The sequence below is a fragment of the Lissotriton vulgaris genome, chromosome 5 (assembly GCF_964263255.1).
Source record: "Lissotriton vulgaris chromosome 5, aLisVul1.2, whole genome shotgun sequence".
Classification (NCBI taxonomy): Eukaryota; Metazoa; Chordata; class Amphibia; order Caudata; family Salamandridae; genus Lissotriton; species Lissotriton vulgaris.
Window position 1 is genome coordinate 914,428,905 of NC_141693.1, and position 18,079 is coordinate 914,446,983.

General features: G+C 44.4%; 1 protein-coding gene across 1 annotated transcript in view; it reads right to left on the reverse strand.

Annotated features, from left to right (window-relative positions):
• KNDC1 (kinase non-catalytic C-lobe domain containing 1) overlaps window positions 1-18,079 on the reverse strand; it is a 757,927-nt gene that overhangs the window by 272,224 nt on the left and 467,624 nt on the right. The window contains exons 14-15 of the mRNA XM_086922530.1: window positions 17,164-18,068; window positions 1,043-1,184 (exon numbers count right to left, since the gene is read on the reverse strand). Of these exons, the coding sequence (XP_086778656.1) occupies window positions 1,043-1,184; window positions 17,164-18,068 (1,047 nt within the window). The remainder of the gene's footprint in view (window positions 1-1,042; window positions 1,185-17,163; window positions 18,069-18,079) is intronic.

Consider the following 18,079-nt stretch of genomic DNA (forward strand, 5'->3'; position numbering starts at 1 on the left):
CTCTGTCTCACTACCTCACTCTATCTACCTCACTCTCTCTCACTACCTCACTCTCTCTCTTTCTATCTCACTAAATCACTTTCACTCTTTCACTACCTCACTCTCTCTCTATCTAACTACCTCACAAACTCACTCACTGTTTCTATCTCACTACCTCAGAACATCCCTCTACCTCACTCTTTCACTACCTCACTTTCTATCTACCTATCTCTCACTACATAACTCTCTACCTCACTACTCCACTCTCTCACTACCTCACTATCTCACAACTTCTCTCTCTCAAAACATCACTACCTCACTCTCTCACTACCTCACTCTCTAGCTCACAACCTCACAACGCCACTCTCTTTCTCGAACTCACTACCTCAATCACTCTCTATCTCACTACCTCACTCTTTCTATCTCACTAACTCACTTTCACTCTCTTTCACTACCTCTTTCTCTATCTCACTACATCACAACATCACTCTATGCTTATATCTCATTACCTCACAACATCCCTCTCCCTCACTACCTCACTCTTTATTACCTCACTCCCTATCTCACTACCTCACTCTCTATCTACCTCACTCTCTCACTACCTCACTCTCTCTCTATTTCAATACCTCACTCGCTCTCTCTATCTCACTACCTCACTCTCTCTCTGCTAATGCAATAGGTATCACATATGCAAAAAACAAAGCTAATGCCAATACAAATGACAATGCCATTTATTTAGGGATACAAAAAAGATAAAAAAATAATGAGCAATTCCAATAGCTCTACCTATAATATTGCCAAGACCATTGCATTGTAAATGCTTGTTTTTATTTTCCAACCGTTATTTTTGTATTGGAATTACGAAGTTTAATCCGGTATTCATCATTCTTCAGGATGCCCAGTTTTACTTGGCACTTTCATCTAACTTTTAAGTAATTTAACTGTAACTTGTTGAAATCAGATGTTTAGGACTTACAGATAGAGTATCCAACAGACAATGACACACCTTCGAAAACAAAAGATAATAGTAAAAATGAAAAAAATGACAGCGACGAATACTTACATAATAGTTGGAGACTTCCCATTGACTTCTTTGTAAAGTGTCCGTAGTAATTTATCATCCCAGTAAAGGTCACAAAATTTTTCAGAAACAGCATCGCGAAATGTAGCAAACTGAAGGCCTTTCAATGCGAAGATATATTCTCCTTGTTTAAGGAAAGACAGAATTGTGGATGTATTTTAAGTTCTTTACTTTTTTAAGCAAGCACATTTTAGCAAGAAAATAACGACAATGTTCGACAAAAGCCATTTAGGCAGGACAATTCTCTTAGGCTACCAGTTACTATTGATAAAGGTAATGAACGTAATCCCGTCACTATCTAGCAAATCTTTAAATATATTAACCGTAAGGGCTTCTCCTACAATTAGGCGATGACTTCATTCACAGAAGTGGTATACCATATACCCAGGTCCTGTAAATTAAGTGCTACTATTGGGCCACCCACTGGAGTAGCCCCTTGAAACATGTCCCAGGCCTGCAATGGCAGAAAAAATGAAATTTAAACTACCAATTCGAATTGGCAATATAGCCCCCTTGCCAAGTATTAAACTCACCTTTTTTGCACATAGGTAACCCCTAGGTTAAGCCCTTGGTAGCACATAGGGCAGGGTGCATTATAATTAAAAGTTCTGACACGTACTTTTACATTTTACATGTCCTGGTAGTGAATACTGTGAGGCCTACCTCTCCAATAAGATAACATAAGGTTGCCTTATCACATTTAAAAAGTGCATATATTTGATTCGGAACGGGTAACAATTTCATGTTTGGTGTCTCAGAAATTGCAATTAAAATCCTCTTTGATGGTAAAGTAGGATTAGAGGTTACAGTTTTGAAAATGCTAATTTTGGAAAGTTTACATTTTCTTGCCCTAATGATTTTATGCCTGTAGTCTGTTACTAGGTCACGTTACTGGGTGTAGGTGGCAGCTGGATATTGTTTATTTCTCCCAGGCAGTGGTACAGTAGAGGGATTCTGTATGCCTGGATGGGCCATCAAACTGCAGTTTCGGGGTGAACCCCCACTTGCACCTGAAAAGGTTGTGCTCTTCCTTCACAGCAAGGACTTATAACTCATACATTGTTCATGCTGCCAACTTAGAGCCAGTACTGGGGAGTCAGAAAACTTCAAGCACTTCAAATTACATTCTCTATAAACTTCTCCTACTTTAAAGGAGGCACCGGGTGTATAATTAGGACCATCAGATCCACTTTTAAGTTCACTTTCTGGACCTGCAGAAGGACTCTGAGGTCTGTCTGCGGCTGTGGCCTGATGTGTTCTTCAGAGGACTGCTTTACTGCACCTGGAAAGACTGCCCTCCACCCCGAAGCCTGCCTTCAACCCTCAGAGACCTGCCCTTCTGCTTGAGCCCTGTTCTATTGCTGATCTACTAGAGTGGCTCCAAGGGCTTGTTGGCTGGCCTCCTAAGATAGCTCAAATCTAAAACCTGGGACATAGACTTTTTTTGGCCAAAAAGTACTCTGAGAACCAACAGGAGACCGGGGCATGCCTGCTCACCGATCCGCCCAAGGTGCATCACCGTTTGGTTTGACTTTGCAGCAGGTCGCTACATTCTTCTCTGAGTAGCAAGTTATATTCAGCTGCTCCTCGCAGAAGGGGTGTATGGTTTTGTGGAGCCCTTGTCAAGTACAGCCTGCAGCCTTATTGAGCTGGAAGAGTTTGACCTCCATAAAGAGACTACGTCCAAACATTAGAATTCTTCATCACATCTATGTCCAGTGCTCCAAACAACAATGCCTCCTCCTGGGATACCTCTGGCTGCCATACCCCGCTAAATTCTACCTTCTCAGACATTTAAAAAAAAAAAAAAATTCTTCTAAGTCTGAAGATAAGCGAAGATCAGGCCCCATCCACTTCGTATAGCCGACCCGGAATCCAATGTTGGCAGCCATAATTTTTGACTTTGGCCTGGTCTCAGGTTACTAGGTGTCAGCGGTTGCAGCTTTGAACTTTTAGGTGGTATTTTTTAGTTAAAATCTAAAAAAATCATAACTCCGGGTCTACCGATTAGAATTTTGTCATTTTGGTGTCAAATAATTTATTAATTTTTACTCTATTTTTCTAAATTGGTGTGGGAGTTTTCTTGTGTTTTCTAATTGTTACTGTTTGTGTGGTGCATACATACTTTACACATTGTCTTTAAATCAAGTCTAACTGCTTTTGTGCCAAACTACCAGAAGGTTATGCACATGTTAATTATTTATTGACTGTTTCTGGTTCATCCTGGCAAGGAATGTGGCTGATGCTAGAGAAAGGCTCACAACCACCCTCAATCCAATTTCCACATTCACCATTACTCAATCCTGCAATTTAATTTTATGTAGTGTAGTGTGTGTGCATGACCAATCTGTGGATGCGCCATAGTCAAACCTTTAAAATTGTCGAGTTGTTACCAGATCCAAGTGCTGAACTGCATATTACATTTCACCACTGTGAAAAAGGCCTTTGACTCCACCTCGGAGGCATGGAATGGAACAGCAGTTTTCTTGAAGAAGTCGCAACAGAGGAATACGGGAGCCCGGAACGGCGCATATAAGGTAAGACGTTTTCTTATTCTTTAAATCACTTTTTTAAAAGTTTCCATAAATTGTTAATAGAGTGGGTGGGAGGTGGGCGGGGGGCCAACTCCGCTCCCACGCGAGCGTCCGGAGGTTTGCCTGCTCCGCCTACTTTGCGGAACACGGAACATGCAAACCTCCGCACATTCCGTGGGAGGAGCGCAGTTGTCCGCCCACCCTTAGGCAGCACCAGATTCGCTGACCTGGCGCTGGCACTGTACAGGAGATGAATAGCAATGTGATGGCGCTCTTGGGTGGGTCCAAAGGTTGCGATTTAGACAAGAGATGTTACCATGGGCCAGGGTGGAGGAGCGGGCTCTGATTAGGGATGATCCACGAGGGATAAGACAAAGCCTACTGGTGGGACTCTGAGCAGAGGTGCTAGAGGCCTGGGACAGTGGAGGGACGACCCTGGGGAAGATACTGGGGACTGGTCTTTGCAGAGTGGAGGGGTGTGAAAAATAAATACAAACTTGGTGAACATTATCGGCGCCATCTTGCCCCTTTCCAGGCCCATTCGTGCGCGTAAGCGGCAGCCATTTTGAGCACCATGGCCTCCCTGCCCCTCACTAATAGCCAGCGCGTCTCTCTCTCTCTTAACCTCGCAAGCATTCCCCCGCACGCTGACAACCCCCCCGCTCTCTCATGCCTTGGGTCATAAACCCCTCTCCAGCGCAGCTTCACCACGGAACCCCATCCTGTTCCCAGCGCGACACCTCCCTTCATTCCTTTCATGGCCTCAAACCCTTTTGATGCAAACCCCCTTTTTCCTGTGTCCCCGTTTGTCTTCCTCGTTCCCAGGCTGCCACCTGACCCTGCGGATACTGTTTATTACCCCGTACAGTAGGAAGCTTCCCCTCCCCATCAAAAGACCCCCGAACCGATCAAAGCCCCCACCCCATGAGATCCGATCAACCCCACGCATTCCGTGAATCGGCGGAATGCCCTGCTGTGCGACCACCATCACCTGTTGTGACCGGGGTGGGGAATCCAACTGTAAATGTATGTGGGAACGGGTCTGGAGGGGAGATTCCGAGGATGTTCTTTCAAGTATTAAAATATTACGAGAATGTGTTATGTGCAATAAAGGTCGTAAACTCTAGTATAAGAGGCCCGGCCTCAGAGATGTGGTTAGAGCACCTCGTGACGATACTTGCTGTCTGAATTGATGTGTTCTCCTCCGGAGAGAATAAAATCCTCGTTTCCCGCCTTCCAGTCTCCAGCGCCTGCTTCTTCATTGATTAATATTGGTGGGTCATAGAGGCGATACCGCCGGGCAACATAAAAGGGTCTTTGGTTACCGGTTGTCTTTGGAACCCTTTTTAACAATTGGCGTCCCAAACGTGGGGCCCATCAGCGACTCGTGGATCCAGTGGGAGAGGTCCTGACGACAGAGTGAACGACTGCAACGATCGGGAGGTACCCTGTCCGATAGACCCTTGTCTGACAGCCGATCATCCGAACTTCACTGGTTCCGAACAGACCTCTCTCGAGTGATCTGCGGTCCTGACTGGGAACCATCAGGAGTGCCACGAGAAGTACGAAGAGAAGAGGACGATCGGGCGCTGGATTCGGAAGACGAGAAACTGTCCATGCGGTCCGGGTAAGGTCGTGTAAACACGACGAATTGCGAAAGTGATAGATAATTGAAAGAAATTGATAATTGTTGTGAAAATACTAGTATTACTCTTTGTTAATTTATTGGAGATTCACTGTCTACAAACGGAGAAACAACAGGCTCTCCCTTTATAAACAGCGAAGGATAGGTACGCACCCGTCGGACCTATTTTTCTCCCCCACTGAACAATTGCCCCTTCGCCCCATTGATTAACTGTTATAGATTGTTTTCTGGAGATTCTCTGTCTGAAAACAGGGAAGATTAGGTCCCCTCTTTACAGATAGTGAAAGGGTAGGTGACGCGAACCTTTGCGAGCCTACTTATTCTCCCCATTGACCATATTGATTTTTTATTTTTGACCTAACGTTGATTGATTGCTCAGAATTGGTTCATGAGGTATTCACTACGTGCAAACAACGTAGAATAGAAATATTCTGTCTAGTCTTTGCGCGCAGTGATAAGATAGGTAGTGCTGATTATTATCCCATTGTGATCCGTCATGCCTGTCTTCTCCCCACTGGTCAGTAGCCTGTTTAACCCGGACCGCTTATTAGAGATGAACCATCCGGCTCCGCTGGAAGGCACCCCTAATAAGGACATGTTCATGAAGCATGGATTAATTGCTATAGCCTATAGTGAGCTGTGGCATAAATATACGAAAAAGGATCGAGAAAGACAGTGGCCACTGAGAGGATCCTTTGATCTCGACAAAATAGAAACAGTAGAAATAGCCCTTCGTAGGAATGAAACAACACCTATTATGCTCGATAGTCTCGGTATGTGGCGCAAAGAAGCCACGCAACGAAGGGAAAGCGACGAATTTAGAAAAGGTGAAGGGACACGACGGACAAACCTCCAAACGTCTAGTAGGCAAAGGGAAGGGCCAGCGATGGCACAGCCCCGAGGAGTAGACATGAAAAGCGAATGGTGTAAGGGGATGTGCCGACAAGCCAACCCCGGAACACAACGACCTGAAGGTAATCCCCCGACATTACGCACAGGACGGACAGATTTAAAACAAAACCAATGTGCTTTCTGTAAATGTCTTGGACACTGGAAAGCCCAATGCCCGACTCTGCAAAGCATAGGTAAGAATGAAGGGGTGACAGAAAGGACGGACCGACAGAAAGGAAAAAGACGTGAGATAAAAACCAATCAGACTAGTGCAGACAGAATAGACAGGACCACCCCGTTCGATTATGCTCGGTGGCACAGATTTCGTCAGACAAATTTTAACGACATGTTGGAGTTCTGGGACTGATTGCTCTCTGTTGCTCCCCCACTCTGAAAAACAAACACAACTGCAGGTCAGTGTAAACAACCCCCCCGTTAGAGAAAAGATTCAAGAAAGCCAAGCGTCTATTATATAACTTAGGATTTAATTACGGTAAAACACACAACCAACAGTAAATAGAATAACTAGTAGAACTCTCTAAAAAGCAAACTTGACTAATAGGAAAAATACAAAACATGTTATGCTCACTCCGGAAGTCCTCGAAACGTAATGGCCCTTTCGATGGTCCCGCCCATCCGAAACACATAGCACGTGTGGGGCGGGGCCTGCCAGCAACCATGGGCCAAAAAGAGATCGCTGGCGAGAAGGTACTGGAGACTCCACCAAGCAGGCAATGAAATGGTCTTCCCATACTGCCCTTCCAGGGATGGCGTCCCCCGGGCCGCGAGTAGGGAGGGGGCGGATGAAAATGACCCCCTCCCTCATATCTCCTGGTCCGGCCATCACGAATTCCTCCATCGAACGGATGCAGGGTGGGCAGGGAGGAAGAGGCGACGCGGACGAGCCTCTTCCACCTCCACAGGTAGGAGGCTTCCCTGCCCTGGCCCGACGCCGATGTCCTCCAGCCGGGCGACGGCCATATACCTACGCTGCACAGGAAATATAATGTCCGGCTGGTATATTTTCTCAGTACAGGACATACAAGACCCGGCTGGTATACTTGCGTAGTACAGGACATACAATGTCCGACGGGCATATTTACGGAGTACCGGATGTACAGTGGTCCCCCAAGAGTCGGAATCAGGGGTGTAGGGTGGTCATCATGTGCGCCCCTGATTCCAAGAGACGGCGTAGGATGCACCGGGAGAGGAAGACGGCACGGTGAGCCTCCCTCACCTCCCCAGATGAAGGCTCCACTGCTGCACCCTGGCGCCCCGAACCAAAATGTCCTGCTCCAACCGCATGATGCTCTGTTTTTCGCCATCACAAGAAGTTTTCCTCCGCTCCTGATGGATACGGCAAAGGTTGCTGCAGGGCCTCAAAATGGCGTCTGGGCCCTTGAAAGGCGGGTCTAGGCCGCTGGAGTAACTTTGTCCGAAATTGCAACTCGGGCGCTTGCCCACCTGGGCGCAAGCCCCCACCATCGACAAAACATCCCCTCGACTTTGAAGATTCTACCAAAGTCCCAAGAGCCCTCGGCCCCTTCAGGCTTCCGGTGAGGAACAGCTGCATTGATCTCAAATGAAATAACCACGGCACAGCAACAAGATGGCGGTGCTCTCGTGTCTGCATCAGCTTCCGTCTGAACCACCCAGGAACATTATGGGCTAACGAACTCGAGCAAGTTCCGGCTGAACATCAACATGACCCGGTAAGAGAGACTTTACCCCCTCCCTCTCTTGATTGACGGTCCACACCACCAGCCCCTTTGTTAGCACAGTTTTCTTTTGGACTACCGAAAGGGACTCTGGTCCAACCGCCAATTGTCGGGGATATTTTGCCCCTGATGCTACTTCCGGACTAAACCGGCCTCGCCCAAAATGGCGCTGGTATCAATGGAACTTACGGGTGCCTCATGGTGTTCCTTAGCTAATGAAACTTGATGTACTAAGATATATATGTATATATATGAACCATTGCGCACTCAATGTTAAAGGGAGGAGGGTGCACTTGGCAAACATTTAAGAAGAGGTTCTGTAAAAATGTTGATTTCAATGAACAATTTATTTTTGATATTTGTTGTAACTGATACATAACGTCGCTCATGATGCACGCCCGCGGTTTGCATTTAGGAAATGTGATTACGATGAGCTTGACTGTGTTTCCATCTATGAACTGAAATGCCCCTGATTCCTTCGTCACGCAATGAAATGTTTTTGGTTACTTACAAATAATTAATTAGACCTTTTTACATGTTCTTGTACTACAAAATAACCCCCTACTGTATGTGCTTCCATCGACGACATGTCAGGCCAAAATATGAATTGCGCTCTCACCTTTTACGTACTGAATAATTCTACAAATAAAAGTCTTAGAAGCTATGGATAGGCTCCGCGTACTTTTGTAAATACGGGTATCGGTGGGAGGGTTTTTCTGTGCGCAACTGTTCTGCTCTCTTTTTAAGGTTATCCGAGAAATGGTTGTTCGGCCCTGGGTTGATGGTCAACACGAAGGTATGATACACTGCTTATGAAGAAGGACCTCGACTTCAGAGAATGGGTAAAGTAAAATGGTGTGATTGATAAATTGCTATAAGGATATGGTGGTCGAAGGTACTAAGGTACAGGGTTGAACAAAGAACTGGTATGCCTTAAGAACATCACAGCTTTGGGAATGATTTTGGGACCCCGATGACCGGATACATCTACGAAACCGGGTACCTCGCGCTAGGCACCTCTGATTCCTCTTTTTAGCGTTTTTCACTACACACGATCCTTAACGCCATCCTCGAACCTCCCCATGAACCACCTATCACATTGCCTGCCCCCATGACTTTAAGAAACCAGAACCCTAAGGGATTATATCCCGAAGAGACAAGTACGAGTATGTGGTAAGTAAAGGATTTTCGTGCCCTTACATTTGATGTGTTCGAATGTTGTCCCCCTACCTCCCCTTTTTCTCCCCCTTTTTCCCTCTGCAGGTTACATTAGAATCCCGATTAGAGTATCATAAGGGATCTGGAACCACGTCACGCCCGATGCATGAAGACGGACTAGCGCTACAAAATGGCACAACAAGGACGCTCTCACGACCTTTTTACCAAATCTAACGCTTTTCTGTCCCAAAACCGCATGCTTCCCACCTCCTAACACAGACCCGAAACGTCTAACGTTGGGTAACGCACTGAATAGCCCAAACAATACACGGTCATTCTCTATGTCACACGTGTACTGTTCGGCCTATTGTCTCTCTCTCTCTCTCTCTCTCTCTCTCTCTCTCTCTCTTTCTCTCACTCACTCTTCCACCCCTCCACACTTTCCCTCTTCCTAGCAACTGGCACCTAATTGGCGAACCTGGTGCACCTCCTGATTGGCCCCAAATACCACAAGTATTTGTGCAAATCTGTCCTAAATAAAATTGTATTGGTACCACGTTACTACCTCTCCTTTTCTACTAAAATATGGATGAAATTTAAATTGGCCGATAGGAAAGGGACAGGTAAGACGACTAAGGTTCCCTAAATTTGACCCACTCTCAGGGAACTCTTTGTCAGTGGCTCCTATGATAAAAATGTGTCTGTGGTGATGCGACCATCCCCATTGAAAATTGTCTCCGTACCCCAAGCTGTAAGAAATGATCGAGACACCCCCATCTACCCAAAATGCCCCCAGTTTGGTATCCATCAGATCCCTCCTTCCCCGAGGATAAGTTTAATAATTATTGCAAACCACCCCTCCCGAGTTTTTGTAGTAACCAGGTTGCGAGGATTTATATAGAAAGTTAGAAGGATGTGTGCAAAGTTGAAAATTAGATTGAAAAACGAAAGAACTTGTTGCAGTAGGCATGGTTGAAAATAAGATGTTTTTATGTAATGCAGACTCGTTTAGCCTATGTTCATCCCTCAGAAGGATGCTTATCAGACTATGGTGAATAGCACGTTGCACTTTTTGTAAAATACAAGGCCCTGAAGACTAGCCTAGCCTTGCAAGACTCGTACTAGAGAAATGGGTCTCTGCCAGAAGAACTGACATCTACTATAATAGACATATGACAAATGAACGTAATAATCATCAAAGCGTCAAAGAATTAGCCAACAAAAGGAAGTTGCAAGGAATCCAGCAAACCCATCATCAATTGTTTATACGTAAGCCGCAAAAATCTCAAATGTAGCGAGTGCTTACGCTAGTCGCTTGGTGTTGGGAAAGAAAATAGATTCATGTAATTACCTTTTTCTGCAAAATCTCTAAAGACTGTCTTTTCAACACTCATTTAAGGATATCACTGTCGGAGGAGAAAGAGACCGGATGTGGGAGCACGCGGCCTGACTGCGGATTGTGGAACGTCAGCAACGGAGGCCAAGGCGAGACCACGGCAGTAAGGAGTCGCAGGACGGGGCACTGTTTCAAACAAAGCTAAGGAAAGGGCTGACCTGAAGCCCCTGCTCTATGATCAACGTGTGCCAAAAAGCCCCCGCTCTCTGAACATGGTCTCGGACTCGCCTGACGCAAAACTCTCCGCCTCCCCCTGATCTGTTCCCGACTTGGCCTTGCTCCATCCCCTCTTCCTCCGACCTACCATAAGGACTGTTCACACCCGCACCTTTCCACCCGAACTCCCAAGTTCCTCCAAATCCTACTGAGCTACCCAGAGAAGAGTACCTCCTACGTCAGAAGGGAGGGAGCTCCGACTAAGTAGACCACGAACTGTGTTAAATCCCAGAACGGTGACCTAGAACTCCACCAAGATAAAGATAAACAAAGTCTGTGGTTCTGCCCGCTACCAAGCACCTTGGAGATGATGGAAGCAACAGGAAATGCCCACCACAGAGACTCAAGAAACGAACTGATCTCACAATTACCCCCAACGACTCGATCCACATGAACATTTCTGTTGATAGGTAATCCAGGTGTTCAACAGTGCCGACAGAAGACGACAAAAGGACAACGAAGAACTCTGATATTTTTACTGTATCTCCTTTCTCTCCCAATCACCATTGGACTGACTATGCACCCACCGTATACAAAAAGGACTTATTTATATGATAATTTACCAGTTCTTATTCTATGATCTGTACCCAACGCCCTCGCTACGTGATTCTAGTCTGATATTGCATTACGATGACTTTTTCCTGCAACCAACTTAACAATGAACCCGCCTACTGACTGATGAGATTTTTCAATATGATGTTTATAATGTGATGTTTACGTACAGTTCTTTCACCCAAGCCCCCTCTCCCTTACTTATGATCACTGCATATAGGGGTAGATAGGAAATAGGCCAGCAAGATGTCTTGGAAATGTTAAAGGGAGGACTGTGAAAAATAAATACAAACTTGGTGAACATTATCGGCGCCATCTTGCCCCTTTCCAGGCCCATTCGTGCGCGTAAGCGGCAGCCATTTTGAGCACCATGGCCTCCCTGCCCCTCACTAATAGCCAGCGCGTCTCTCTCTCTCTTAACCTCGTAAGCATTCCCCCGCACGCTGACAACCCCCCCGCTCTCTCATGCCTTGGGTCATAAACCCCTCTCCAGCGCAGCTTCACCACGGAACCCCATCCTGTTCCCAGCGCGACACCTCCCTTCATTCCTTTCATGGCCTCAAACCCTTTTGATGCAAACCCCCTTTTTCCTGTGTCCCCGTTTGTCTTCCTCGCTCCCAGGCTGCCACCTGACCCTGCGGATACTGTTTATTACCCCGTACAGTAGGAAGCTTCCCCTCCCCATCAAAAGACCCCCGAACCGATCAAAGCCCCCACCCCATGAGATCCGATCAACCCCACGCATTCCGTGAATCGGCGGAATGCCCTGCTGTGCGACCACCATCACCTGTTGTGACCGGGGTGGGGAATCCAACTGTAAATGTATGTGGGAACGGGTCTGGAGGGGAGATTCCGAGGATGTTCTTTCAAGTATTAAAATATTACGAGAATGTGTTATGTGCAATAAAGGTCGTAAACTCTAGTATAAGAGGCCCGGCCTCAGAGATGTGGTTAGAGCACCTCGTGACGATACTTGCTGTCTGAATTGATGTGTTCTCCTCCGGAGAGAATAAAATCCTCGTTTCCCGCCTTCCAGTCTCCAGCGCCTGCTTCTTCATTGATTAATATTGGTGGGTCATAGAGGCGATACCGCCGGGCAACATAAAAGGGTCTTTGGTTACCGGTTGTCTTTGGAACCCTTTTTAACAGGGGTCGAGGGCAGTCCTCGAGATTGCTTGACAGAATAGCACACATTTTAACTAGGAAGTGACAGTGAGGGAGACTTCAGAGACACACACGGAGCCCCCTTTCGCAGTGGCGCAGAGACCCTGATTGGATGACACTACTTGCTCCCCAACAGGGAAGTCATACCATGATGAATAACTTAAATGCTTGGTTGGATGGGTTACCTTATAGCCCCCCCCCTCACGACCCTGGTGTGATAGAACATAAGGCCTAGGACCCACAGAGGTGTGTGAACCTCTGGGGATATTGCATAATAAACTGATGTTCAGAACCCCAGGACTGTTTTACTTTGTTTTAATTTTGTTTATGTTGTTCATCTTCTATGTCTTATGGCATCAGTGTTTTAGTTACTACAGCTCCAGTTGGAGAGTCCATGCAGAGAGTAGCTCAGGATAGAAGAGGAGACGTTTGCACTACCTAGCTAGGCTGCTTTGGTTAAATGATGTTTACTTGAAACTAGGTAATGACAAATATGTATTACTTAACAATAGTTATATTATGATTTCTGTTGCCTCTACTAACATACTGTGCCTGTACTCACTGAATATTATTTTTCAGCTAGACACAGCTGTCAAAAGATAGGTTGACTCATGCATATGATTGTAATATGTACATGACTGCTTACATGCAACCCTATGTATCTTTGACAAATGCCAATAGAAATATGTTTGAAAAAAAATAATACACTCAAATGAAAAGCTGTGTCTTCTTTGAACATTGTGTGTTTAAGATTACTTTGCTTTAGATATGATGAAAAGCTGCAAAATTATCCTTGCAACACAGCCAAATGAAGCACTCATTGTTGTTTTACTATGTGTGCTATGGAAACTGTGATAAGCTGTACTTACAAGTATACTACACAAACAAGCAATCATAGAAATCATATGAGCTCCTGAAACCTTAAGGTGCAGAGGTTGTTAAACATGAAATTTAAAGTTTTTGGCATGCATGACGGAAATAAACGTGTACACTCTTAGATCTACACAAATAACATAACACACTGCAATAACTACAAGCATATATAAAATAACCTAAACCTTTGAAAGTTTCAAAGAAACATTAAAAATAAAAAAAATCTAAAATTAAAATGTAAAATAAAGCATAAATGACATATATGACCACGTACCTGAGGTCAATGATTATAAAGCTCATAAATTACACTATACGGAGTTTAATGAATTAAATAAACTGAACACTAAAGGAGACCTTTTGTTGTGGATGGCTATAAACTGTAGGATTTGATGATGATCATGACTCTGATCATAGCGCTGTCTTTCTATTTTTTTAATAGTTATGGCAGTTGCACACATAATTGAAGGTCAGGACTATGTTACATCATCCAACCCAGGTTAAGCTGATTTGTTGAATTCTGAAATAGTCTCTTGTTTTTACTTTGAAGAAATTAAATATATCAACAACTAGATAATATGGAGATTTAATGAAATATAGGGTAACAGTTTACAATCCTTATCTTCCTTATATGTGTCTCGGGAGTGGACACTAATCATAGAAATACTCATGATGTAAACTGTTACATCATTCTTTTGTGTCTTTTTCCATTCTTTCCTCTTTGTATGTACTTTATAGACCCACTAGTAACTTTTTCTACCATATCTGTTGTATTATATCTGCTAGAAGTTCTTGGTAATTGATTACTGTAGGAAATCAGTCTTTTCTGCATGACCACAGCACTATTTTTGCATGTTCAGCACCTTATTTTTGCTAGACCTAGACCTTTGTGCACTGTTAACTTTGATAATCAGGAGTAAAGTGCCTGTGAAACCACTTAAAACATGAACCTTAAATATGGCTTCCCCTGATTGACATTTTAATTTGTTTATAAGTCCCTAGTATATGGTGTAGGAAAGGCACCCAGGGCCAGGGAGATGAATACCGTTGTGAACAGCAGCACTCATTGTGCCATTCACAGAGTGGGCCTACAAAACCTGGTCTCAGATCTCTCATTGTAGCCTGAAAGCTGTAGTCTAAAACCTGCAGTGTGACCTGCCAAATAACAATTTTTTAATATTAATAAGTCAACCCTATGTAGACCCTGTAGCTCACAAGATAGAGTGTGTGGTAGTTAAACGTGTGGCATATAGAAAATTAATAATACCATGTAACTACCAATGCATGGCCTTAAAATCTATTTTTCCTGTGGCCGCCTTGGCTGTCCCATAAAGAAAGCCAGAGTACAGATTACAATTTTAGTTCTGTGGGTTGGGTTTGGGACCAGCTAGAAAAATTATTTAACCACACTTTTCAGTTTTTATTAAAATCCCAATTTAATGATAAAGTTGGATTTTCAATAAAAATTTAGGGAAAGCAACATTTAGAAGGTTACTTTTCCAAGAATCTGGAGGCAAATTAACATTAAGCTCTCCAGCAGGTGTCAATCAAGTACTTGACCTTAAGAGTGTGAAAACGTCTCCTTGAGCAGGCACAATGGTCCAGGAGTGGGGAGGTGTTTTCTTTCCCTGGCAGAAAGACCAGTTAAAGATGGATCAAGGAACATTATTAACTTTGAAGGGGCCTGCCCTAACACAAGTAAGATCCCAGCATTTGTCTTCCTAGACAGGCTGCCACCTAACCAGTTGGAGGAGAGCTACTCCCAGAACCGTTTTTGAGTGACCTCTGAGGAGGAGTCAGATCATTACTCTGACAATAACTAAGGTTTGGCACAGACTCTGCACAATGGGAGACAGGTTTCCAAAGCATGGTCTTTAGGAATAAGGTGCACTGTGTGATTGTTTTCAGTAGGGCAAACATGAACTTCTTCAAAAGTTGGTATCTTTACCTCTGGGAACTTTTTGTTGATTGGTTACGGAAGAGCCAGGAGTCTTTTCCACCCACAGCTGTTGCCAGGCATAAATGTGGCATCTCAAGGCACTTTCCTCATAGTACTTTCTGGACCGGCCAAAGATCAAAAGAGGCTTGGACTTCCTGTCTGTGACCAGAGAGGAGCCCTAAAGAACGGGACCTTCGATCTCTATTACCTAGGACAGGGACGTGGCCTCCAAAGATCAGGTGGCTGAACTCCGTGGTTATGTGGACACAACAAGCTGCAAGAGGCATTTTTCCTTAGGTGCCCAGCTGACCAATGGCAACTGTGGGTCTCAGTTTGACACCCTAAGTATCTCAAAGTTCTTTTCATCGTGGTCCTGGGGGCCTTAGAATGGTACTCTTGTGCTTTTATGGGTACCAAAAGAAAGTTATGAAAATGTTTCCTCCAGAGCTCCAGCAGGACCCATTGGAAAAAGTATCCAACCAGCAGTTACACAGTGTTGGATTGTATTTCAGCTTCATCCCACTCAAAGATCCCCACACACCAAAAAAAGCAACATAGTTACGCTCTGAGCTGGTACTTAAAAACTTCTCACTGAGACATATCAAAGTTCTTTCAGGTATGTGGTCCCTGGTGCCACAGCAATGGCTACACTTTCAGCAGATTCCAGCTCAAGGATTATTTGCCTTCTCAAAAAGTGATAAAGTCCTCCTTTGATGTGGAACTTAGAAAGTTTTTTTGAACTTTTTGACTTCCAGACTTTTCAATGAGACAAATCCACTTAGAGCATCTAAAACGGCTCCATCGCTGTCAGCCTGAAATTATGCCTAGGTCAGTATATACTGACTTGGCACATAGTGCTGTTTTGCGCCATTTGTATCTAGAAATTTAAACATTCAGGGGCTTATTTACAAGCCCCCTGCGCCACCCATACCTCACCTTTCCCATGTTAAAAATGACACAAAAGTGGTGCAAGGGGCTTGAAAAGAAGCCCCTCATATCTCCTGATCCCCTTATTTGATGTTTATTGTTTCAGCATTTTCCGAATACAATTTAGAATTTTATTGCTTGCCGTTTGAAATGAATCATTGTTTTTGTTGTCCATAAATACTTTTCACATTGTACTAAGTTAAACCTGCCCGCTCTCTGCAGTACCATGGGGTTAAACTCAGGTTCATTTAGTGCCTTTTAGCGTGCACCCTGACAGAAAGGGTTGTTATTCCTTGAGGTGGAGTGTCGCCCTCCAGAAATAATAAAACACTTCGTAACGGTATTTCTATAAAAATTAGAACTGAAATTCAATGCTCTTTCTTTTCTCCTTATATATGGAGGATAACGTTTTGCAGTTCTCCTGTACTTTATGAAAGTAGAATATATTGCTCATCATCCAGAGCCTTTTAATCTCTAGACTCGACTACGACAATGCCTTGTATCTTGGCACCCCCCAAAAAAAAAAGTAATTGCCAAACTTCAGGGAGTACAAAATGCGGCAGCTAGGCTGTTAACAGGTACTACACGTAGGAGCTCCGCAAAACCAGCCCTCAAGCTACTTCACTGGCTCCCAGTGCAAGAACGGGTCAATTTTAAGACACTCTGTCTGACCCATAAAATCCTCCACAACAACTGTCCTTCTATCCTTAAACACTGGATCAGACCCTATGAAACCAATAGAAATCTGCGCTCTGCTCACCTTCACTGGCATTTGTACCCAGGATCAAAAAAGCCCGCTCAGGAGGTCGCCTTTTCTCCTACATTGCTCCCAAACTGTGGAACTCTCTTCCCCTCACTCTGCGAGCCGAACCAAACCATCTCACGTTCCGCAAGAGTTTGAAAACCTGGCTTTTCCCCTGATCCCTTCTGCCGTCGCACTCTCTTTCTACTACCTTCCACCAGCGCTGGGACGCTCAAGGGCAGCCATGCGCTTTATAAATCCTTATTTCATTTCATTTCATTTCATTTCAACATGCATGCACTTTGCTACTGACTTTCCAGCTCTGTAAAATATTTTGGATAGTGTACATACCCATAGCCAGGTCCTCTACTCCATTCTCCATATACCCATCAAATGCAAATTCATCTTGTATACAATACACCACCTTCTGCAAAGGAGTGCAGATTGATCTTTTTATCTGGGGCGAGGAATCTAAACCAGCGAAGCTCGATGAACTTGCACCTGCAGAATCATTCAATGAACGTGTGGACAAGATAACTGCATTGTTTGACTCTTCCTCCATTTCTACTGTTGTTTGGCAGTGTCCTGTTGATTTTGGAGATGTGGGATCTAAGCGTAAATTTGACCATTCATCACTTGAGATACGCAGAGTCTGTAAATCCCCTTTCTGTCTTCTATGCACATTGTCACAGTTCTGGAGATTGCAAGTCTGAGGTTGTATGGTAACTTCAAAGCCTTCATTTTTTAAATTGCCAGGAAAGGGTACATGTGTGTTGTGAAGGCAGTCACATGCCTTCTCTGTTTGAAGATGGACACTAGGCATTTCATCTGGTATCTCCAGCTGCACAGGTACAAGCTTTAAAAGCCCTGTCTTTGGGTCTTGTTTTAGAAGGAAGTTATTTACAAGGGGTGTAGCAGACAGTGTAGAACCAGCTGAGGAGCATGAAGACGTTGTAGATGAAACATTTTCCTTCAGATCAGACACATAATCAGATGTTGAAATAGAGTGAGTTGCGGAGGAAACTGAGTTGTTGAAAAGCTGTCTTTCTGTGGAGATGGGGAGGGATTTGGTGGGCACACATTTGCTGGTCTTTAGGTCTTCATGTGTTATTGAATCGGTTTTTTTAGGCTGCTCGTCAATTGCATGGCTTTCTATGTCATTTAAAGCGATTGAGTCCCTCTTTCCCACAATCCTTTCCTTGTTTCCATTTTCTGGGGTATGTGTAATTGATGATGCTCCACATGCTTTTTTGTTCCTTTAAAAAAT